Source organism: Anopheles merus, chromosome 3L, assembly GCF_017562075.2.
Source record: "Anopheles merus strain MAF chromosome 3L, AmerM5.1, whole genome shotgun sequence".
In the NCBI taxonomy this organism is placed as follows: domain Eukaryota; kingdom Metazoa; phylum Arthropoda; class Insecta; order Diptera; family Culicidae; genus Anopheles; species Anopheles merus.
The window spans coordinates 26,850,361-26,874,997 of record NC_054085.1 but is presented as its reverse complement, the minus strand read 5'-3'; the positions used below and the strand labels follow the sequence as shown (position 1 = coordinate 26,874,997).

The window sequence follows — 24,637 nt, the reverse complement described above, 5'->3', positions numbered from 1 at the left end:
TACCCACACACACACATGTTCCATCACAATCAATTGAATATTTTTCCCTTCTCCCTTATAGACACTTTTCAATCCCTCTCCCTTTATGGCTCTCGCTCACTGTGCCGTTTCTCTCTCGCCCTTTCTATCTCTTTCCCGCGCGCTCTGGCATCCGTTCGCACTTTCCTGCTTTAATGCCCTTTCATTCACGCGTCACCCATCGGTTCGTGCACAGCATGGCAGTACTCGAACGCTGTACAAACAGTAACGCGCGCGGTTTTTCATTCCTCTCCGGTTCGCGGCGAGTTTCGCGAACACGCGGCAGTCGCGCCGCGGCAAGACAAAAGCGAACCACGGGGGGGAACGTTCGCGCGCCCGCGCCACAAGACTTTCGATCTCGTTGTGACCCCGAATTTTGAGCGTTTCCTGTTCCTTCCCGCAGTAGAAAGTGTGGATGTCTGTGCTGTGTGAGATGTTTGTGTATGTTTGCGCGTTTGCAGCTTGTGAAACCTCTTGAAACACGCCGTCCAGCTGTGAATGTGAAAGAAAGGTTACGTGAAGAATATTGTTCGTGCAAAGAAAAGTCCCTTTTTTCAACTGTTTGTGTGTGTGTGTCTGTGTGGGAAACAAAAGTCCAGCAAAAAGTTACCGTGCATAATGCAAATGACGAGTTGATAAAAACGGTGAGAGGCTGCACACAGTGGATTGCAAAAGTTGCGTCTTAGTAGGCGCGACGTCTTAAGTAAAAACAGAGTGTTCACACAAACACCGTCACACACACAATCGACCGCCGTCGGCAGGTTTTAGTGCACGTGTTAGTGAAGAAAAAGAACAAGAGGCGCGCGATCTTTCCTACCCTTCCCCCGCCCCAAGCAAACAGCGCGCGACGAGGCGAAGATTTTGAGGTCAAGATTGAGAGCATCTTCATCTCGCTCCACAGAGCTGCGATCGCGATGTTGTGTTTCGCGGCGGCGTTGACGATCGCGGTGTGCGTCAGCCGTGTGGAGCCGCTGTGCTACACAGCTGTGCCGTTGTTTTGTTTGTTTATTGCAACACCCGTTGGTGGAGGAGAGAGAAAAAGAGTAAAAAAAGGGGAAGGGGGATTGTGGAAGCTGTGAAGGACAGCGGTCATCGCCGCGACCGGGGATGGAGAGATGATTCGGCAAGATTTTACACAGACCATCATGGGAAATATGAGCTTTTTGAAGTAAACCTGCGCGTGTGGATGCTGCGAGGAAACGACGAAATGATTTTTAAATCATTTTTTGCATCATTTCTGTTACACGCTCTCGCTGACAGACACGTTGCAATCGGAAGAAAGTTCCCACTAAAGCTAATTAAAATGCTCTCCATTTCAGTCGAAGCTTTTAGAAAAACGTGGACACTATCGTGTATCTTATCGTGTACCGTGTGTATCGATATCGCACAGAAAATTCCCCGCTTCATTTGTTTACTCAGCTGGAACTGCTCCAGAAGACGGACGACCCCACGACATTACGTCGTCGCATGGGTTCCGCCTTTGGGGGACTGATCGGTGACGAGTGTTTGTTAGCACGCCTCAGTGTGCCTTTCACTTGTAGTAGTGCCTCAGAACCGCGATCGTGGCTAGGTGGAATTTATTAGGTCGTACAAAAAGTTCAGTGTAAATCTAACGAAATTGCTTGAATGATTATGGGTATAGTCAAAAAGTAAAGTTGTCCTTTCGGGACGAACACCTTGAAGAAGAAAATTATGTATGGTATGTAATTAAATGCCAAACATACTATTATATTATAGTATTTGTTTGTTTCAAATGTAAACAATATAACTTTGGCAAACAAACACGGTGGTGGGTTTATACCGTTCGTACCTCAATAGTGCACAACATAATCGGAACGCTAGTTTAAATATTTTGATGCTTTTGGATTCGAAACAATTAAAAAAGGCGATTTTACAAGGATCTTTCACTCATGTAACACCCAACTAAGATAAAAAAGTATGCGAAAGAACATACTGCTTCTGAACTAGACATGAGTGGAATAGGCAAAAGCTAGCTAGCATGTTTTCCGAACAATTGCGATCACTTTTAGAGTCACCTTCCGAAGGTAGGTGCAATTGAAACTGATGAGAATCGTCCGGAATCGTTCAGAATCGATCAAAGTCATCGGAATCGTTGGAAGTTTCCGACGGCGAAATCATTGAAACTATCGGTATTGTAGGAATGTTTGAAATTTGAACTATTTCTAGGATTCTGAACGATTCTGTAAGTATCAGAACGATTCTGAACGATGCTGGACGGTTCTAGACGGAGCGGGTGATTCCGTTTCTCTGGAGTCGGAATCGGAGTGAAACGTTATTCTCAATACATTGGATGATTTGCAATGAATTTGATTTTTTCTTGCAAATTAATGTTCTTTATTGTAGCAATTTTGCGCTATGAAACCCTGATGTAATTTAATATACTGACACCTGAAAAGATCAAACCCCTCAACCCCAGAAAGGACTCTAAATCTTTACACTGTCGAAGTTACTTATTGATTTACCTATATAGCAGGCTCGTCAGTCCTACGTATGGGGCCACGGTCCATTCGGGGCTTGAACTCATGACGGGCGTGTTGTTCAGTAGACGTTATAAACGTTATAGATGTTATAAATAGCTCACTAACACAAACATTTCCCTTAAACCACACACACAAAAAAACCATCACAACTTCTTCGTCTACCTAATTTTTATGCATTTTTCTCCCTTCGCGGTGTATTATGACCCCAAACTGCACTCGATCTTTAACTAGTTTCATTTCCCCTTCTCCACCAATGTTCCTTCCTCCTTCTCCTCTCTCTGTCTCTGTTCATGTTACTTTTATTCCGCACCGAACGCGTTCTCTCATATTGCGACGAATAGAAATGTGAGACATAATGGTGCACCCTGCCACCCCAAAAGGTAAACGGTGTTGTTGAGTTTTATGTAACAAACATTAGATCTCCATGCCCACTACCTCCCTACCCTGCCACTGGTGGGAGCAAAGAATGATAACACGGTTGCACACTCTGTTTAAACCATGCCCTACGGTACACGGTTCACCATTGGCGCCGGGGATTTTCGGTCACGTTGGAAGTGAAGTTGGTGTTGAAGTTCTGTGCCTCGCATTACGTTCCGGGGTTTAAGGTTTTTTTTTTTTTGTTTTTGGTTGGTTTGTTTGCAGTGATTGATTGAAACGTGTTGATAATTGAGGGGAGGGTATAATTTGCACCTTTCTGGAGAGCCGGTGCCCTAGATCGTGGCGGTGGATTGTGCGATAAGTCACAAACATTATTAACACAAACCGCGGCTAAGCACCGGGGAAGACCGTGCGAAAACAGGAGACAGGCGCGCTGACATTTGACCCGTTGCCCTTGGAATTATTAAAAGTCAATTTTCGGGCAGATGGATAGTGTCTGGAATGGCTGGAATGAGGGCAACTGACCAAATTGCAAAACAAAACAGAACGTAAAACAGGTTAATTTAGGCATCATTTCGTGTTGAGTCTGCGTTATCTTAAAGATTACAGTGCTGTTCTAAATAGATAAAATTCGATAAATAGATAAAGCAGCTTTAGTGTAGCATAATTTTAAGCTAAAATTACTAATAATCCTGTTGTTGTTTATCTCTACTTCCCCCAAAGGGTGTAACGTGCCATCCAGGTTTGCTTGAGACTTTTCCCGTTCAACTCTCCCATCGACCGGAAGCACGTAGCTATGAACATCGCTCGGACTCGCAAGCCCATTTATCAACCGCTGGCACAGAACGATTTCGGAGACGGTGGCAGCAGTGATTCCGAGCCGGGTGATCCCGGTGACAGTGACGGGGATCCGGAGGCAGTACCAGCCACCGGTAGTCGCCGGTGGTTGCGGTCAGCACGTGGTGTTATTGTGGACATGGATGGTGGTCGCGGTGGTGTTGAAGGAAAGATGAAAATTGATATGTACCAGGTAAGTGACAACTGCGCATGTAAGGTAAACTGGGATCATGGGTTGAGCGTTGACAGATCGTGTGACGGAGATCTACCTGTGCGATGATCCGGTGGTGAATTGAAGCTTAACGACTTGATTTGTCAAGGCATGCAAACCAATGTGCGATCTTAAGTTACTCGAGAATAGGTTTGTAGCTTAAAGTCATCAAGATCATAATTCCCTTTACTGCGTTTACTGCCTAGTCGTCTGGGAAAAATTATTGCAGATCTTTTTTTCTACATCTCGAGTGCAAACTTCTTCATTTTTTTGTACAGATGGATCCTGTGCCAGAAGAATGACATAATCAAAAATCTTTTAGACGCTATATAAAACGCTATATAATAGTGAAGTACAACATTTAGATGGTAGGAGTCATCTCTGACTATTTTTAAAATATTCAAAAAATAGCATCTTCTGTTCTCAAACTTTGGATATTAGTAGTTTCAGTTAAGATCATTTACTTAGTGCCTTACGTGGTATAAACAAAAAATCCTATAATTAAGCGGTTTTAACCGTTCTGATCTCCTGATCTCCTGAGGTGAGTTGAATCCCTATTTTCAAAACTAAATTTGATCAAGGTGCCTGAAATTCTGTGTGACTCCATCCAGAGTTATATACCTTCTACTAAATCTTTGATGATAGATGTTTATAGCATCAGAATATCACAAGAATTGGATTTAAGTCAATCCTGATGGAGTCTCTTTTGGTCCCAATACAGATGGCTCAGATCTTTAGTACCGATTTAAATGGGAGACAATCAAACAAGACTAATGGGTGGTCTTCGTAGCATAATTCTTATTTTTTGAATATTTATTAAAAAAAAAATCATAGTAAAAGGTTAGTCTCTTTTATGTGTATTCTACTGCTGAGAACCCAAATTCATGATTCTAAATAAAGTTAGTTATTTTATTTTAATATGTTATCGGTCACACTCTTTTGTCCCGTGAGTCTTATTGACTTTTAAATCTTGCTACAATATACCGCACTCTTCTAGGCTCTAGATGTGTGGGTTTTCATTTAATTTGTGTTATGATGTTGATCTACATGCTCTTTTCCGCCTATAAATAATATATACTATGAAGGTCATTATTCAAACATTGAAAATGGAGGATACAATTATGCAAGCAAAACAGATCCTTATGCATCTTACGTGTGCTATAGACATTGAGTCGCGGCGCACCTATTCTAGAGATTCTAGAACCTATCCTCAGACTGTCAACAGCTGAACCCTCAAAGAAATGTCTCTATTTTCGCTATGTCTTTCATTTACTTTTCTTGTGCTTCGAGAATTCTTCACGACAACCTTTCACCCACTCGAGTTTTGGATATCCACCGTCCACTTTCCATCGAATGTCAATAAACCCACACGTGCAGGAGTAGCTTTGCTTGAAACAGTCCCCTTCGTGTTATGTCGATGGTCCTTTTTTCTTTCGCCACAACTAATACCATTGATAATATACAGCTAATTTACACACGCAACGGTAAGCTACGGTGTGCAATCATACAACCTCAACCGATGGTAGTACATCAAAATGCACTCCAATTTCGCATGCAGTTCTGTTTGAGCCAACAGCAGTGGGCACTGTTTGCAATTATCGTGCCCTCGCTTTAGCCCAACTTTTCACACCCATTATGTGGTTGGGTAGGTATACGTTTTTTTTTTTTTTTGCACTTGTTCCTCACACTTCCCACACCGTATCTTGCTACGCAAAGAGTGGTATCTATGCAAAAGCGAACCTAACCTTGCATTGTTAACAGACAGAGCCGTCCCCTTACAAGCGAAAGAACAACCACCAGCTGATAGCATAGCAAATGTGGGTCGAGCTTTGAGCTGGTGAACAAGTTGTTTCTACTGCACTTGTTTCTTTCCGCTCTTTGTTCGCGCCCTCCGCTCATGTACAACAACAGGCATGTAGGAAGATTGATTGTTCTGCTTGGCCCCTGTGCTGCTTATAAAGGGGATCGCTTGTTCTGACTCTGATATGCTCCCGTCATCGTTCGCGAGCAGCGGAACATCGTTGTTTGCTGGCCCAGAAGAACAATCGTTGACCCGGCTGGACGGCGTGAGACATTTACCATCCATTAACGCATCCACCGTCATCTTCTACGATGCTGCTATCTGCTGTTCGAATCTCGCACTGGCACATCTCGCTGGCTTGGCAGTGTTCAGTGTATCGGACAATTAACGACAGCTCGCTGTCTCAGAAAACGGTTTTAATCGTTCGTTTGCGGCTCAATTGGCTTCATCCTGATTAGGCAGGCGGAGAATCACACACACACACACACGCCATTGCCGCGCATCATGTGGGCCGATTTGTGCTGAGATGGCTGTCATTTATCCAGCATATCAGTACCAGCAGCAGCATATATGCATCTGTTTGTGGCAGCAGGCGCATGCAACATGAAAGAGCCTCCGAAGCTGTTGGGGGGAAAAGAGTCACGGGAATAATAGGTTTAATTGCGTTCGCGGCAGCAAAGTAGCAGCAAGACCAGGAAGAGAAACAACACATGCTGTGACTGCAGTCAGATGCAACGGTTACGGTTCGGAAGGCCCCACGACCGCTAAGAGATCTCGGGGTCGGGGACGGCCCTGCCAGTGACTTAACCTTGACGAGGGGGAGGAAAGTGAAAGGTAATGCGCGTGTTTGAGGGGAGCACAGGGGAGACTGAGTAAGTGAGAGAGAGGGATGAAAGCCGACACCGAAATCACAATGTTTATCCACTTTGTTCGGCTACTTTCTATCAACGCACCGTCGTGTCGGTTACGAGCGTGTTGTATTTCCTGCTCCTTGGCTTCAAGCGATAACTTCGCTCGGGCGGCAAACGGCAACAAGTCGTCGGTTGTTGTTTACAGTGTTAGTCAGCCAAGAAGCATCCAGCAATGCTTCGGGAGAGAGCGTGGCCAAACGCCGGCTGGTGTTTGCTCCCCGTTGCTAGGGGAGCAACAAGAGCAGGATGCTCTGCAAAGAGAGCGTTTCTCGCGAAGGGGTGTATGTTTCTCGCTTAAAAGCAGTTTTCGAGCAGTTTCAAATACAACGCGTTCACTGTAGGCTGTATAGGTGGGTCAAACTGGGCAAATTGTTGTTGAAAGAAATAAGAAAAAAAGAACTTGTTTTAAATTCATCACATTTCCGTATGTTGTATGGTTCTGCAAGCATTATTCTTATCCTTGTTCTTATTAAGCTTATTCTTGTTCTTGCAGAAATTAATATTGAGTAAGCAACTCATTTTGAAAGAAAAATAATAGTTAAAAATAAATAAACAGTAACAAATCTCAATTGTTCCGAATAAGATCCAATACTAAATTGAATTGAAATTGCTTATGCTCATCATAAACAATCTATTGTACATAATATGGTTTTTTTTTCACAGTCAAACTTTACTATCAGTGTATGAAACTATATGCGTTTGAAAGCACTGAGAAGTCGACGGTTAATTAGAATCATGTCAAGAGTTTGAAATGTCACAACAGATGTCATGCGTTCGATTCGAGTTAGAATCTTGATGCAAAATAATTGCAATTTTTGTGTTTATTGAATTATTGAACTGTTGAAATACGTTTATAAGAGCAGTTGAAATAGTTGTTTATAAATTTAAATGAACTAAAAGGGTGGGGGGGGCTATATTTTAAATATAATATAAGTTTAAGCTGACGAGTACTTATTACTCAAGCTATACCACAAACGTAAGCTTCCAAATTATGTTACACAATTTAAATGATGTAGTAACGTGACATGTTGATCTAAAGATATGTATAACAATGTGACACCGAATGGTCGTGGTAAATAGTTGCATTACACAAAATCTTGTGGGAAATGTTTGGTTTTGTTGCAGCAACAGAAGCGAAAGGAAGTAACGAGGCCAAATGCAAGAAGGCAAGAAGTGTTGTAAATACGAAAACAAACCGCCTCATCTTCAAATTGAACCTTTAAATCGAAACTGGAAAAACGAAACCAGTTCATTATAAATGCTTTTTTTTTGTAGTGGCGAAAGTAAACCCTTATTTGCCGCAATTTTATCATTATGCAAAGGCTAATGGGTTCGACCGATATGATAGGAAGCAAATCAAATGCCCCATTGGTACGCAACCGGAGCAGCGGGGAGAAAGTGAGTTACGCTGAAATTTTCCCAACCACTCGACAATACAAAAAACCAACATTGAGCATATTGGCTGGAAAAATATCACCATAATGAGTTTTTGATTTTAGAAAATCATCTCATCATGGCATAAAGCTACAGCAGCATCCACCAATACTGTTTTTGGTGGACTGAAACCAACTCGATGCTCAATTCGAGCAGTTTCGCCGAGAGAGCCACAACGAGCAACTAAAACCCAACCCCTCCATCGTGTGTGGTTGAGCTGTTTTCTCGCCCGCTGGTGGTCTCTCGGTGAGTTCGGTTGGTGCAGAGCGCAACGCGATCGCACCCGACTGCACGCTGGTGGCGGGCAGCTCGAACGAAACGGTTTCAATTTTCGCGTAACGTTCGTTGCGTACGGTCGAGTCCGTGGTTTAGTGAGCAGACGCAGACGCGCGTCCACTTTTGGCGTGTGTCCACAGTGTCCACCGGGTCTCGGGTCTCGGTTTTTTTAAGTGTTGCGTGAAGGTGCGTACTATGCGTGTGTGTGCGTAAGAGCGCCAAAAAAGGCGAAAGTGTAAAGGCAAGAACGGCGGAACACAGCTCCAAACATAACATTCCTCTCCCTTCTGTTGGGGAGGTCTTTGGATTTTGTTTTATTTTTTTCGGTGCCAAGCTGTGCAAGGGTTTGGTGACAGACGCAAGCATTAATGCGCCGCCTGTGTATACACCGTTCTTTCGCCTTTCGTGTGTAGTAAATTTATGCGATCAGCACAGCACGATCATTGCAGTCGGTTGCCGCGATTAATGGATCGCGGCTCCGTGTGACCAGTAGAAAAGCGTCATCAACCGTGTGACAGTGTCGAAAGCGTGTGATGCATGGTGAACAAATCTATACCATTATGGGCTTACGTGTACTGTATTGGACGTGTGTTTGTGTGTATTGCAGATCACATTTGAGATCAGCTAGCGTGGATATGAGTAAATAGTGGTCCCGAGTGTTGAATAATTAGAAATAATAACAGACGCCACGAAATCTAAGGCATATCCGTGGTTTGTTTAATTCTATGAATTTCTGTAATTGCCGGAGATAACAACTGCTTCTTTTGGAGCAAGCAACTGTTGCTCTTTTTGCTATCGACACCAATTAACTGCATTATTCTAGCACATCCCGTCAATGTTGCGATCCGAAGAGTTGCTTAATTTGTGCAAAACTTGCGTTTGAACTTGATGTTTACAAGCTTTCTCCAAACAAATCGGCCACACAGAGGCCGCTCCCCTACACTTACATCGTGGCGTTAAATGGCCACTCCGGACCTTTGGCTCCAGTGTGCACCTTTTGTGTGCAAGAGCCCAAGCAAAGAGCGACTACCATGCAAACTAACAAACCAAACAACAAAAAACGAAGGCAAATTAAATAACCGCTACGTTGTGTTAGTGTACGGTGGATGCACACGGCAAACGCGGCCATATCATGATCATCGTTTCACGCTCTTCCTGTTTGGGCTAACCTAGCCCGGTATGCAAGCGGTAATGCATCATCTTTTTTTTTTGGTTTGTTTTGTGTTGAGTAATTGTTGTGTGTGTGTGTGTGTGTGAGTTATTTTATTACAAACCCGCGTCGTTCTCCTGCGTGGCTTTGCGCCAAGAACAACGCACACGACCACCACCCTCACCAGCACGTGGCAGGAATATGGGTTGGCGTATTTTGATTTACGCCTGCTACTGCACACACAACACACACAACACACCCATCCCTGAGCGGTTTCTACGCTCAGTAAATCTTTTTTACACTTTTAATTTATTATATTATTTTAATTTATTTCACCAACAATGTAATCTCCCGCGATGGGTGTGTGTGTTTTTTTTTTATATTAATTATATTGTGCCTACTTTAGTCGACACACTCTACTTGTTCGCCAATATCAGGGGCAATTACACGGAAAGAATTCCGATGAATTGCTGATAACGCGTCAGGGTTATTAGTGTACATCACGCGGTGTCATAAAACACCACTTTTACTGTCACCTGTCGGCACTTAATCTGGGAGCAAATCGCAGATAATGCCATCCAGTGTTAATGCCATCCCGATACTCTTAGTAACTGTCAACCGATAGACATTGAAAAGGGGAGATATGATTTACTGAAGTGTGTGGGACTTGTTGAACGCCGTGACATTACACGATCCAACACCAAGACCCGCAACAACTACACTCAAAGTTGCCATTTCGTAATGCTGTTTCTATCTCGGAATCAATTTACGTCACATCTACGTGTGCGAAGGTACTGGAAGTGGAAGAAGCATTAGCGAAAAACAGAGCCTCAAAGAACTGCTTCTCGGACAGGTAACTCCGTCCTGAGATGCTTCGCTCACAGAAGAATCGTGATGTTAATTTTACCGATTGAATCTCCAAAACCGGTTTCGGAACTTGATTAATGTCGTGTTTTTTGTTGCTGCTGTTTGTTCGATGAAGGCAAACGTTCGCTTTTGGAGGCTGCGCGTTTGTATAGCCCCACGCGAGGCAGCGCTCCTCCAATGGAACGCCTTCGAAGAGCTCTGAGCTCCATTCCTGACTTAATGAAGTAGGTGTGTATGTTTGTTTTTTTTTTGCATGCTTATTTCAAATACCAAGGTTTTCCAGTCCCTGCAGTAGGTCTGTAGGTCTAAAAAGCTCCACCAACAATCCAACTGGGAGACAGACAGAGAGAGAGAGAGATAAGCGGTGTATTTCCCACCCAGTACGACACCAAGATTCTCATCCATGTGAAATGTTTTGAGCCTGTCGCTGTGACGAAGCATTGCGAACAATACTGCAACACTTCACCTAAAGCTCGACACCATCATCATCATTATTATCTTTACACGATCACAGAGTGCTGTTAGATCGAGTTCTTCCCCTTTTCGGTTGCTTATCATTGTCCGGTCCGGGTTCGTGGAATCTTGCCAACCAGTACACGCTAGTGTCAATCAGTACTGTACGGTCATCACGGTGCCCTTACAGTTGATTGCCAGTTTGCTGGTTTGCAAGTTGACCCACGGATACCGGCGGGGGTCAGCGTTAAGTGATAGATCTAGTTACTCTCGCGCACGAACATTAGCAGTTCTTTGTGAGCGTGTGCGAGACATTCGAGTCTTCGAGATGGTGCAACGATGGCGGTGACACTGTGATGATCGAAGCCTACGCGACGAAGTCCTATTGCCTATTCCAAGATGAGAAATAGTTCAATCGTACGATTGCTGTGAAGAAAAAGGGTGAAAGCCTATATCTTTCTATATTGGTAAGGAATAGGGGCAGGTGGGGTTTGATGGGCCCTTTGTTCTAAGGTTTTTTGATCGGAGCTAGTTTTAGTCATTTTTTCATGTTTGAATTCGGAATCAATAATAATTAAATTAGGTTATAGATGTATTATAGCAATTACTCGCTGTACTTTGACACATGACACAGAACAAACAAAGGAAACATATTTTATTTCATAAAAAAATGCATTCAGCATGAGGAATCCTGATATCTATTTTGGACCTCTAACATTGTGAAATGAAATGTGAAATGGCAAAAGGAGTTCAGCAATATAAATCATGCTAGCGATTTAATTATGGATTTTTTTCATATTTTCATTATTAATAGGGCAATTACGCTAAAATATTGTTTGAAAATTTGCATAGAGATTCATCTAATCGATCAAATAAAGTTTTTATTCTATACTGAAATGACCATAATAACTAATAACCTATAAAGGGGGTTTCCAAGATTTTTTGTTTTTTTTTTCTCGAAAGTTGTTTGGTTGCTTTCCACATATATTTTTGCTGTATTCCCATTATTTCTTTTACGTTTTCTAGATTTTTTTTTGTTCAATTGTATTGATGTCCAATGGGACAATACCAAAAAAAACCGTGGGAATCAACAAAAAAATCTATGGGGTACGATTAATAAATCGTGCACACACACACAATGCGGGAACCATCCAATAAATCTTGGGAAACCCTGTAAGGTTCAATCAAATGTAAACCCACAATAATTTAATCTTATCATCATTACCTTCATATCGTACTCTTTATACTACATCAAAAACAATTATTTGTCTAGCACGGGCATAGTGCCCCAATCTCCCGTAGCGTAATATTATTCAGCATACGTCATACTATCTACGGTACGGCACGGTTAGAGTATTGCATTTAAAACCATCTTCTTCTTGTTATTAGGTGCCCTGCGTTGAGTTTCTTGTGTAGTGTACCATTACAATTCGCCCCTTGAAATGAGGGCGATAATTTACATTCGTTGCGCTTTGTATGGCCCGCCATTACGCCGACAATCAATTTGATGTGATTTGTAATCAAGATTTCTATTCCAAACACGTGCTGAACAAGCTTTTCGAGGCAGCAAAAATTGATTAATTGTAAACCCACCGCAGTGGGTTACTTTTTCTCCCCCGACTTACAACAAAGAAGATGACAACAAGTAGTGCCAATTGCCAGTGCAAAATTCATCCAACCGAAGCCATTGAGAATGCGGCCTTTTCTTTGCAAAGCTGCAGCTCAAACCATTGTAAGGTTTCGTGCTTTTGGGTGGGACATGCGAGATGAATTCTGGAACAGTTGCTTCAATAAAATTCGAACAAAAGGCTCCCAAAATCAATTTAAAACATTCTTTCACCACAAGCGAACCGCCTCCCCCGGTCGAGGAGAAGCTCTAAGATGAAACGTTTTCTGAAACGCCATTCATCTTCTCCCAAAAAACGGTTCAAACGGCCCCAGTAACGCTTGACTGAGCTGGTGGTGTTTTAATTTAACAACTCCCAGAGCGAAGATTGAAATGTGGCTCTCCCGCGCTCGTTCACTGTCCCCATGATGGCCGGGTACGTTTTTATCGATGGTAAACATTGTTTAATCCTTTCATCCCGCCCCCGGCCAAAGGAGGAGGTGTGTAAAGCGCCACACTATATAAATAATGTATAAACCTTTGGATGTGCATCCAAATGCACGCCACACCGAGCACAGCCAGCAAACATTGTCAGCGAAGGCACCGCCGACGATGACGATGACAACACCACCACCACCACCACCTCCACCAGCGTGTGATAAGTGGCAGTTTAACGACACAGGATCTTGGAGGGCACAGGGGAGACAGTAATGCCTTCAGGTCAAGACGGCACACACACGGCAGTGCACTGTGGGAACGTATACGTGAGATCCTTCAGGATGTCATCCCGAGCGCCTAGGAGTAGTTCCTGCGAGCCAAGATGGCTTCATGAAAAATGCAAACGTGCATCCCCGAGTGCATCCTGACGGTGCAATTCTGCTTCGTGTGAAGTGTGCTCCCATGTGCTCCACTGCCCCGGTTGGTGGCCGGTTTGGGGCATTGGGTTGAGCGAGCGGCGAGTGTAAGCGGAACTCGGTGTGTACTTACAAGCAAGAGATGCCACTTACTCTGCTTAGATGAACGACCAGATTGTTTCCGCCGCGTGTAACCTATCCGCCGAGACACACCGACGCTGTTGTAATGGCATAGCTTGAGTGCCGAGACTACGCTACGCTTCGCTTCCCATCGGGATTTGGAGTAGTCTTTAAAGAACGGGCCGAGTTCTGGTGAGACTTTAAGTGGAGCAATCCACTGCCGCACAGTGTACGATGGGTTAATTAATGTTAATCGAACTGAGAACGCACACACACACGTACACTCGTACAGCAAGATGATGGATTAGTGAAAGTCCACAGGCCCATTGGGATGGGCAGAAGAAAATGCCTATAGAAAATATCTCCGCATGACCAGCTCTGCTCGTACGAACACACTCACTCACCAACCGTTCCGGGAAGCGGATGACCGAAGCGAACCTTTTCGCTGGTAGCTGGCCCATGACGCGGGACACATCATCGGCCTCGGCTCTCCCCGGAGGGTGACAAATCGGTCAATCAAATTGGATAAGTTTTAGATGAACCTTAATTAGAGCGAATCGTTACGAATCATTGGACGGGGTGCGAGATCTCGCTGCGCTGGCAAGATTGTAGATTTCTTTTCCCTGGGCAATCTAACGACAACGGGTGTGTGTGTGTGTGGACCATGAATTTTGAATGTGGCATGTGTGATGCATATATAGGCAGACGATTTACGGCACAATTTTTTTCTGCCCACCCAACCGGGACGTAATAACGATGTGTAACAAGATGATGCGACAAAGCGCATCCTATCATTCAAATAAATGGTTCGTTTACAGTGTTGCCTGCATGCAAGGTGTAGGTGTAATGTTCGCCAAAAGGATGAACATTAAACCACCCGTTTAGCCAGCATTGTGCTGCAACAACCTTTGCTGCAGCAGCGCAAGCGTGAAGAATGGGTTGCTAATTCGCAGCTCTCGTGATTGTTTTCGTTGTGGCACGTTCACACCGGAACCGCTCGACACTTTTCAAGCTCGACAGCCTGTCCGTCAGCCACTGTCAACCGGTGATGGTTTTAAGCGGTAATTTAAGTACACACCGGACCCGACACAGCACACCGGACACACAGGAAGGAAGACGGGAAAACGATTTGATCACCCAACCGCATGGGAGTTCCGGGATGTTCGATCCAGTCACAACGGTCACAAGCCGTGCAACGGATGGCTGTCGGAAAGTGGAGATCTTTGACGGAAAGGGAAAAACATTAAATTGATCGTTTAGATTGGTTTTGATTAGGCGAACCACACGACCAGGAAATCAATTCCGTAAGCCACCAATTTGGGCTATTTTAAGAACTCTTTTGGGGCTTATAGATTGAAACATTGATCAAAGATTGATGCTTTTATTTGTGGGGTTATCGATGAATACGTTTTATTTTGGTTTATTTTAATAGATTTGAACTTTGAACCTCTAAACATTTTTGCTCCTTTGTTGTGAAAAGGGTGATGTTGAGGAATGTCTTCTTTAAACAATCGAGATATAAAGCGTGAAAATAAGCTTTAAGAACCATACGATAATGGACATAGTTGTGAGCTATGGTATGCAAATAGTTTAATCTTAGATAATCCAAAGTTCTTTTTTTGTACTAAATATTACTTAACATTCTTAAGTATTAATGCTGATATCATCAGATTTATAAGAATATAAGAGCTTCTTAGCTCTCATTATTCACCATAGATCGAGAGCTGAAACGGTACCAAGGTTAGAGAGATTTGTAATCAAACTAGACCTATTATTAGGGATACTTTTAGCCATACATCTTACTACTTACGAAGGATGTGTCTACGCTATCTAGTGTACCTCTGCTTCCGCATTTCATAACCCAAATACGGGCTGTGTTCGGTTCGCAAATCCTATATTTATTTTGACTCTTTGAAGGATCTCTCTGAAGTTCTCTCTGAGATCTGAACAGAGTGAGTAGTTCTGGAATCTCAAGAGTAGTCTTGTGAAATTCAAATCCTTAATTACTTCATTCGTAGCTAAAACTTCGGTAATGCAGCAATTTAAGCTTGATTAGCTTACATAAGATGGATATGATCACGCGGTCCAAAGAGGCAGAATATGATGCAGACGCAGAGTCTACCTCATCTGTTCCTAGATCTTTGGAAAGCAATTTGTCTTTAAAGCTATATTACACTTTTGACAATTTTTAATATAGCTGTAATAATTTTTGTTTATCACGGTTTGTTGGACTCCAGAATTGACGAATCTCTGAAGATTCGTGACTCTATCAAAGCGGGTAAATTGTCCTAATGTATAAACCTTGAATAATATATTGATATATTTGAATTAGATTCATTAATTAGATTATAATTGTGTACTACGGTTTTCTTATCTTATTCCATATGATCCGTAGTCTCTTATAGAATATTGACAGGTTCTGGACTGTGCATGCTGGAAATATTACATTTCAAATCTGTAGAAGTGTGTGTAAATGAAGCTCCTTAAACCAACTACTTTCCTAAAGAGCCTTGAAGATGTTTTTTCTATGCCAAAGAAGCAACGGTTTATTATTTTCGAAAATTGCTCACAAAATCCTAAAAGTTGTCCCGTTTCCCAGCAAATACTCTTTCCGATAAGCTCTTAAATTCCGTCCTCAATTATACCCAGCATAAAGCATATGCTCTCCTTGTGCATTTAACCGCCCGGTTACCCACAAAATCGAACACACCCTTATAATTCGACGTTATTGAACGGCTAGCCACGGCATGACCGCCTTTGTTCAGCAATTAGCGAGATACGAGATACTGGCTGCCTCTACCATCTCCACCACATCTCTGTAAACTGTTATCAAGCGTGTTTGCGGGCAGGTAAAACATGCTGGTTTAATTGAACCTCGTGTACACATTCGTTGGAACTACATCCGCACGATAAAAAAAACCCCACACACTGCGACTCGCACGCAAGACGCTCCAAATTTCTTCCAACGCAATGGAAAAAAAAAATAGTCTGCTAGCTGAATCGACAGAAATAAAAGTTATTTTCTCGATCGTTTATTTGTCCGGCGGAAGACTTACTTTAAAGTATTTCGGTTCGAAAAAATGTGAAATGTACTTCCATTCGATTATATCATCTTCCAAAGTGGTGGAGTGTTACCTTTTCTCTGGGTGGAACACTTTCGGCCGGGTGAAGTGTTTGTTCAGATGGGTGGTAACACTTGCAAACGGAGCTCTGCGTATCGTGCGTGGCAAGAACAACAGTATCGTGACAAGTAAAAGCTTCTCTGGTAGAGCGAGTCTTTTTTGGAGTTCTATCGGGTCTTACACGAGCATGGATTTGTAGTTTAGTCGCTGCAAGACAGCCGACGTGTGGTCGAAGTGAGATTTTATAAGCTTAATGTCCCCGTACCTCGTTAGAGTAGTTTCGTTGTGAGCTGTATACTAAAGAACGTGGACACTAACAGTGTGACTTGGGTGTGAGAACGAGACGAAGGAGAGCCCTTCAAAATGGCAGCATCCACTGGCAACAGCATCGAGATCGGACATTCGGATCAGGTAATTGTTTACTATTGATTTTCATATACAAAAAAAACATCAAAGAGTCTCATAAGCGTCTTATAAGAGGATAAAAGTAACCCATGTAAGGTAGTAAATCAATCAATTTCGTTCCACTGCAAATCAGAGTCGCATAAAAGCCCGAATCCGCTTTTCGACATGCACGATCGCGCGGTTGTTGATCGCTTCTTGGACACCTTTTCGCCGCCTTGCGTCATAACTTTTTTTTTTGCAATTGCATAATAGAACAAACAGCTCCCTATCTTTCCGTCCCGCTCTGTCTCTTTATTTAAACACACACATACACAAAACCTCCAAATGGTCGCGTGTTGCGTAGTGAGCGAAATTGTAAATACGCGATCAATCCGTAAAGTCTTCAGCGCGCGGGCTGGCATGCTCGCCTACCATCGGCGTTCAGGTTCGGAATTTCCTTGCACGGCATCAGAGCCGCCGTGTGCGTTGATCGTAATACACCACCACCACCACCACCACCACTTCATCCCATACTTCAATCCCCATTGGCCATCGCCACTCGGTCTGGCTGGTGGTCAACGATCTTTTCGCCACTGCGTTTCATGAACAAATATTTTGCTTTTTCGGGTTTTCTTTCCAGATGGTAATGCATATATTTGTGGAGTGTACAGCCAAGGCTATTACGTGCCAGGGTACCATGCACTACTCCAGCGCGAAACGAAATGGGGCCATGGGGCTCGATGTGCCTGGCGTACTAATTGAAGCGATCTAAACCCCCGCGACGCAACAAATTTGGGTCGCAATGCACTGGCGGACAACACGCGGCGTTAGCCTTCCGTGCACAGTACACTTTCCGGATTGGATTCACTTTCCCTTTCCCCGAGACGCACAGCGGCCACACCGACCGTGCAGGGTTCGGAAGTTCGAACGGTTATGAAACGGTGTTCGTGGACAGGTTTTTTTGTGACCGGTTGTGTGTGTGTTTGCACGACGCAGGCTTACGTCGCCCGTGTTCGTTGCGTTAAGGGCAATGGAAAGAAAACCTCTGCAATGTCCGTTAGGGCCTTCCTACCGGAGGAACTACCTTGGAATAATGTGGTAGCAACAGGGAACCTGCAGACGGGATGTCCATGACCATCCACGATCATCTCCAATTAGCTATGGGAGCTATGCCTAATCAGGTGCCTCTTCCAAAGATCATCATACCCGATTGGGCGCTGGGGGTTTCCCTTTTTCTTAATTGGTGTTTGCGCTATTTGCGATAACATTGTTTCAACAAACACCTCCTTCTTTATCGTACCAGATAAGGAAAGGCATGAAAAAGAAGCGCTCGTGTTTGGTGTCGTTTAATAACCGGGCCGGATTGTTGCCCGACAAAGGACGTGACGAAAGCTGTCCAAAGAGCCAATTCAAAGGTGTGACAAAGATTATGATGGATGTGTAATTTTCGGCGATTCATCATGAGATTCATTATGTGGTTTGGTGGTGTTGTAATTAAAGATTGAAACAACAGATGGAAGCGCTGATTAAAACGGATTGTTGCCTAAATATATTGGAATTGATGAACTGTGTTCAACGCTTCAAACTATGCAACATGTGAAAGATAAACGCTCTGGAAATAGTTTGCAGAAGCAGTAGTGTGTTAATCCAATAGGACCATAGTAGTAAGTGGGGACCATACTATAGGAACAGAGCTATTGGATTAGATAAGAAGATTAAATCTTACACAGAGCCAAATTAATTATCCATAAATACCTTATTAATATGATCCTTGAGACTATTTCAATTTGTTTCATGTTCTAAAAACGATTGAGTAAACAGTTAAGTAATTAAGAGTCCGCTGCATAATCTAGGTTCTCACATCAATGGAGTATCTTTATTTCCATCTTTTGGAGGAGATACTAAGGCCTGAAATTTTAACATTTTTGATTCTTTTTTCTTTGAGAATTTGAGCAATTTACACTAGCCCACTTACAGATGCCTAGTGTATCTTTGTGCCAAAAGCTTCTTGAACACCTTTGAGAGGAAAGATTCGTGTGTTATTTATGACATTCGTAGCTTAAAACATCTGAATTGATGATACAATTGCAATAAATAGCTCATCATAATCTTCAGCACCAGCTATCGCCAATATGGTATGGCCAAACGAGATTTTGAGTAAGGAAACTGCATCCATCTTGTTTCACCTCAATAGTATATTTACTTTGGACCCTTAATCCTTAAAAGGTCTCTCTGGATGTTTGGACGTTGTATTCTTCATGCAAACACGAGACTGTGACTTTGTAATATCGATAATATTGAAATGTTCTGTATAATCTGGCCGCACCGGTGAACACTTGAACGAACGAGTTCACTGGTACGACTGATTGTGATTTATTATTTGGCTATTACTAGACCTAAATGAAACCTGATGTACATCCATCATTGAAGAACCTTTGAGAAGCAATGTGCTGAAAGTCTCTATAAAAATATATATATTTTAAAAAAATATTGAAGGGCTTTTTTGAAGATGTTACTGCCAGTCGAGGCATGTTTTGTTTAAAACCTAGTCCTAGGCAACTACCACTTTTGCCACAATACACATTTGTATTAAACTAAATTTCAATGCAGGTGTTTGAAACTGCAACACATATCCATACAACGTAAGAAAACATTGGCCAATACAAAACAGGCCAAAGAATAGCTGAAAGAAGTCTTAGAAAAACAGTTTAAAATGTGACTGACATGGAATTAGTGAAGCAGTGGACAGTCTTGTTTACCCGTTCCTTAATCCTTCAATCGTCATCGTGCAGTTCGCCTTTAGGGTTTTAAGTAATTGGGTTACTGTACCTAGCTAAGGCTCTTCTTTGCTGGCGCTACACGTTTAGTGAAGGATTTGGGTAAACCGGACACATAGTGGAATATCGTATCTTGCAATGTTGTGACATTGATCTGATACAGTCGTTGTCTCCGTATTTTGTTATCCAAACAGTCTTCACATTTTCCTTTCCAGTTGTGTTGATATAAGTTGTGTAATATGGTAGACTCGATCATACACAGATCTCCTACACATACACTGATCTCCTACACAAGACTGTAGGACCTTACTTCCTCAAGAAACACAATTGCACTAATGCATCATCGTCTTTTCACCCCTTCACAGGAACTCGTTGGCTCTGGCAAGCGGAACCTTCGCCGATATCTTCTCCTCGGTACGTTGGCCGTCATCCTTACCATCGTTGCCGTCGCACTCGTGGTCATCCTCACCGCTAGCAATGAGGAGGAAAGCGGTCCCGAGACGGCCCCCATCGTACGTGAAGGTGAACCGATCACGCTGGATGACTTCCTGCAGGGCCGACTGTCAGCGAGCGGCTTTACCGGCACCTGGACCGCGAATGGGAAAATCATATTCCGCGACGACTTCGGCACGGTGATGGTGTACGATCCGGAGGACAACGACACAAAAACACTGCTCGGAGTGGCGAACGAAGAGCAGCTGCAGGGTTTCAAGTTTGACCTGTCGCCCGACGGCAAGTATCTGCTGGTAGCGCGCGGCTACAGCAAGATCTTCCGGCACAGCTACCTGGCGATCTACGATATTGTGGATATGGCGACGAAGCAGGTCATTCCGATTAATGTCGGTGGACAGAGGGTATGTTGGATGAGTTGTCCAGAGTAAAAAAAACTCTCGTTTTACCTAATATCTTTCTACATTGGATCTAGCGTGCCCTCAATCTCGTTGAATGGAGCCCCGTCGGCCACTCGTTCGTGTTCGTGTACCAGAACAACCTCTACTACCGCGAAACGCCGACCTCGGTCGAGATCCAGATCACCACCGATGGCAGCCCGAGCGTGTACAACGGCATCCCGGACTGGGTGTACGAGGAGGAAGTGTTCTCCACCAACATTGCCACCTGGTTCTCGCCGGACGGCAAGCGCATCGCGTTCATACGCTTCAACGACACGGAAACGCCACTGATGAAGATCCCAATCTATGGGCCACCGGGCAACCCGGACTATCAGTATCCACGCGAGCTTACGCTGCACTACCCGAAGGTGGGCACCAAGAACCCGGAGGTGCATCTGTTCCAGTACGATCTGACCGGGCGGAAGTTGGCGGAGATTGAGCCACCGGTTGAGCTGGTGAATCAGCAGCGCGATCACATCATTACGAGCGTTGGCTGGACCAAGGAACGGCTCGTAACGATCTGGATGAATCGTGTGCAGAACCATGCCATTATCAAGTCATGCCTGCCCGAGTCTGGCCAGTGTATGACGGTGCACGAGATTAAGGAAGAGTCCGGTTGGTTGGATCTGTTTAGTGCGCCGGTGTTTAATGGGGATGGAACACAGTTCCTAGTGATCTCCTCCCAGGCCCAGGGTACTGCCGGTGGATTTAAGCACGTGACGATGATCTCCACGACGGAACGATCGGCCGTCCCGGTGACTAGCGGTACGTTTGTAGTGCAGGAGATTCTACGCTGGGATGCGGAGAGCAATCTGATCTTTTACACGGCCAACACGGCCAACGAATCGCACGTGCTGCATGTGTACGCGATCGAGGGCCGACCGAATGCTCCCGCCGGCCAGTGCTTGACGTGCGACACAGAGGTGAGTGCAAAGCAGAGCTTCTTCAATGCGCAGATGAGCCCGAACGGTGGTAACTACTTGGTGCTGGAGGCACGCGGCCCTAACATTCCCTGGACGCACGTGTATCGGTGGAGCGTTGCTGAGAAGGGTAAGGGAGGGCGTTTGGCTTCGCAAATTGAGACATGAGACAATGTTAACGAACATCCCATTTCCCCATTTGCAGTTGTGCAGCTGAAGCTGATGAAGATCTGGGAATCGAACGATCATCTGGAGCGTGCGCTCAAGGGCAAAGCGATCCCACGGGTCGAGATACACGAGCTGGATCTTGGCAATGGGTTTACCGCGAAGGCGATGCTGCTCATCCCACCCGGCACCAACACCTCCAGCAGTGCGGTCAAGCATCCGATGCTGGTGGACGTGTACGGTGGGCCCAACTCGGCCAACGTCGTCGGCACCTGGTCGATCGGTTGGGGCACCCATCTCGCCTCGAACCGGTCCGTGGTGTACGCGAAGATTGATGGCCGCGGCAGTGGACTGCGCGGCGATCGGCTCATGTACCAGATCTACCGTAAGCTCGGTACGGTCGAGGTACAGGATCAGATTACCGGCGCTCGCAAGCTAGCCGAACAGCTGCCGTTTGTCGACCCGCAGCGTATCGCTATCTGGGGCTGGAGTTACGGTGGTTACGCATCGGCCATGGCACTAGCGCAGGATACGCAGCACGTCTTCCAGTGTGCCGTGTCGGTGGCACCGGTAACGGATTGGCTGTTTTACGATTCGATCTACACCGAACGGTACATGGGCCTGCCGACGCTCACCGACAACCGGGCCGGGTATGAAACGTCGCGACTGACGGCACTGCACGAGCGGTTCCGCAATCGGACGTACCTGCTGGTGCACGGTACGTACGATGACAACGTCCACTACCAGCAGGCGATGCAGCTGGCCCGGGCGCTCGAAACGCACGACATCATGTTCAAGCAGGTGGTAAGTAGTTGATTCGATTTTCTTCTGCCTGTAAGCCCAGCCACACTCACCCAGCTTTCTCACCCTATAATGTCTGCAGAGCTACCCGGACGAGGATCACAGTCTGGCCGGTGTGCGGCCCCATCTTTACCATACGCTTGGTAAATTCTTCAGCGAGTGCTTAAAGCTAAACTAAAGCTCTGCTCTGTACTGTGTTCGCATTCCAAAACCCCGCACCCCGTCGGTACTTTTCGCGCTCCTCGGTTTGCTTCCTTGCAGTGATTTTGGAGGGTGCGATGAGATTCGCCTATATATATATACAGCACAAACGATCCCTGTACATACTATAAGATAAGACTAACGCGGAAGAAACCAGGAGGGGTGTTTGTGAAACAAGAGACAAGATCCTCCACAAAAATGGAAGTGGAGCATTTGGTGTCTATAATGTGGAGAGGAGAAAAGGAGGCAAAACAGGGACAACGGCATTTGTTGTGAGAAAACAGATTTTAAAACACTATATGTACATAGAAGGAGAGAGCGAAAGAAGGATAGAAAGGGAAGAAAGGGATAGCAACAGAAGTACAACGTGTTTGTAAAACACTAGTCAAAGGAACGTATTATCCCGTCGGTCGGTTCGTTATACACTTGTGGTTATGCAGGTGAGAGAGTGAGAGAGCTAGGAACGGTTCTTAAAACACACACACACGCACATCACGTACACAGATACATATTGGTAGGGAATTTAAGTGTAACAGCAACAGTAGTAGCATAACTCGACTGCCACCGCGCAGTACTGGGTAGAGAGTACGAAGAGGAGGTATTCGATGAACGGGATAGGAAATATAAATGTTTTGTTTAAAACTATTTCCTTGCTGGATGGTTAGTCCAATTGCTTGCTCCAAGATATCCGAAACAATAAGCAAGTTTAATTTACAATCATTTTACGTCATCATGATTCACACCTTTAACCTTTCTTCACAATCAGAGTGATCTTCAACAGATAATAGGGACTGAGCGAAGCATAAAGTGTTGTTCTTAGGTGTCTGGATATGCTGAGCCGTGTATAGGACCAATAGATTGATATGATTTCTAGCGATTCTCTAACGATCAGTCTCTTCAAGAGATCAGATCTTTGACTAGACATTGATACTTGGGAAACAGGATTTGGCAAAGAATTTAGCTTGCCTGTTGAAAGCATTGAACGAAATATGAAGAACCTTACTGGAGAATATTATAAAGATCATGCTTTGTAAATCAAGTGTAATTTTTTAGGGTCGATTACGTTGGATAGAAGATCACTTGGTACAAACATAGTAGTTTACAAATATCACATGCTGAAGTTTTGAGAAACTTTTGAAGGACTATCAGGCCTATTATTTTACTCGAATGACTGTCGATTCCGTCGGGAGCACTCGAGTCGAACGGGAGAAAAATTGGTATCGTTTTCACCATTCGAGTCGATGAAGGTTTCGTCGACATTTTTGTTCTAGCATCTGTGCGTTTGACAGTTGGTCGAAGCAACCGTCGGTCGGAGTGAGTGTAAACAAACGGATTCAGCACGTCTTTAAAATATTTTTTTTCCATAATTTTGATGGAAATGGGGTAAATATCAGTGATGAAATTGTTGATAAACTTGTGTTAAACTTAATTACACACGTACACAGTGGCTTAAATTATTTGTGTGGTTAAATTTGCGCGTTCCCGACAGCTTGAGCTGTCGGCAGAAAATCTCTCGAATGCACCTTCCTGTTCGAGCAATACGGTACCGATTTTCACTTCATCGACTCGAACTTGCTGACGGGTTACTCGAAGAGAGACGTCGATTGCAAAACGATACCAAAATGAACATAATGAACGTGCGAGTGAATCTTCTCGAATGCCGAACGCAATATAATAGGCCTGTATATCTTCCGGGTGCCTTCGAGGTATTTACGTATTCTGGAGTGTCTGCTAACTCTGGACCAAACTGAAATGGCAAGATATCTATGATATGATATGTTATCACATTTTCCATGATCTTCATAATATCCTCCAGTGAGGTTCTTCATATCATATCATAGATATCTTGCCATATCTAAATGCTAGTTATCTAAAAGAATAGACAGGGAGACCAAACAAGTACGTTAAAATGGTTTCTTCGCAGGATTAATCAACCTCTAGGACCTCTAGGAGGTCTAGG

At 44.2% G+C, this 24,637-nt stretch overlaps 1 protein-coding gene across 8 annotated transcripts; it reads left to right on the top strand.

Annotated features, from left to right (window-relative positions):
* The first annotated feature begins 194 nt into the window (after window positions 1-194).
* Window positions 195-23,323, top strand: LOC121599117 (prolyl endopeptidase FAP). 8 transcript variants are annotated; one of them, XM_041926649.1, is made up of 7 exons: window positions 3,911-3,927; window positions 16,813-16,950; window positions 17,564-17,566; window positions 20,066-20,554; window positions 20,626-21,640; window positions 21,716-22,479; window positions 22,559-23,323. In XM_041926649.1, the coding sequence occupies exons 2-7, from the start codon at window positions 16,903-16,905 to the stop codon at window positions 22,652-22,654; spliced, it is 2,415 nt and encodes an 804-aa protein (XP_041782583.1). In that variant the 5' UTR covers window positions 3,911-3,927; window positions 16,813-16,902; the 3' UTR covers window positions 22,655-23,323. The 8 variants fall into 8 exon arrangements, with proteins under 8 accessions (XP_041782579.1, XP_041782577.1, XP_041782578.1 ...); XM_041926647.1 differs by lacking the exon at window positions 3,911-3,927 and adding an exon at window positions 8,375-8,553 and having other exon boundaries at window positions 16,818-16,950; XM_041926646.1 differs by lacking the exon at window positions 3,911-3,927 and adding an exon at window positions 8,375-8,553.
* The last annotated feature ends 1,314 nt before the right edge of the window (window positions 23,324-24,637 follow it).

Bases quoted from the DNA above. Each gene is read 5' to 3' on its own strand.
- LOC121599117 (XM_041926645.1), top strand. From the start codon at position 3,694: ATGAACATCGCTCGGACTCGCAAGCCCATTTATCAACCGCTGGCACAG. The intron at 3,928-20,065 runs GTAAGTGACAAC...ACCCCTTCACAG, and splicing joins TGAAAATTGATATGTACCAG to GAACTCGTTGGCTCTGGCAA. The intron at 21,641-21,715 runs GTAAGGGAGGGC...CCCCATTTGCAG, and splicing joins GTGGAGCGTTGCTGAGAAGG to TTGTGCAGCTGAAGCTGATG.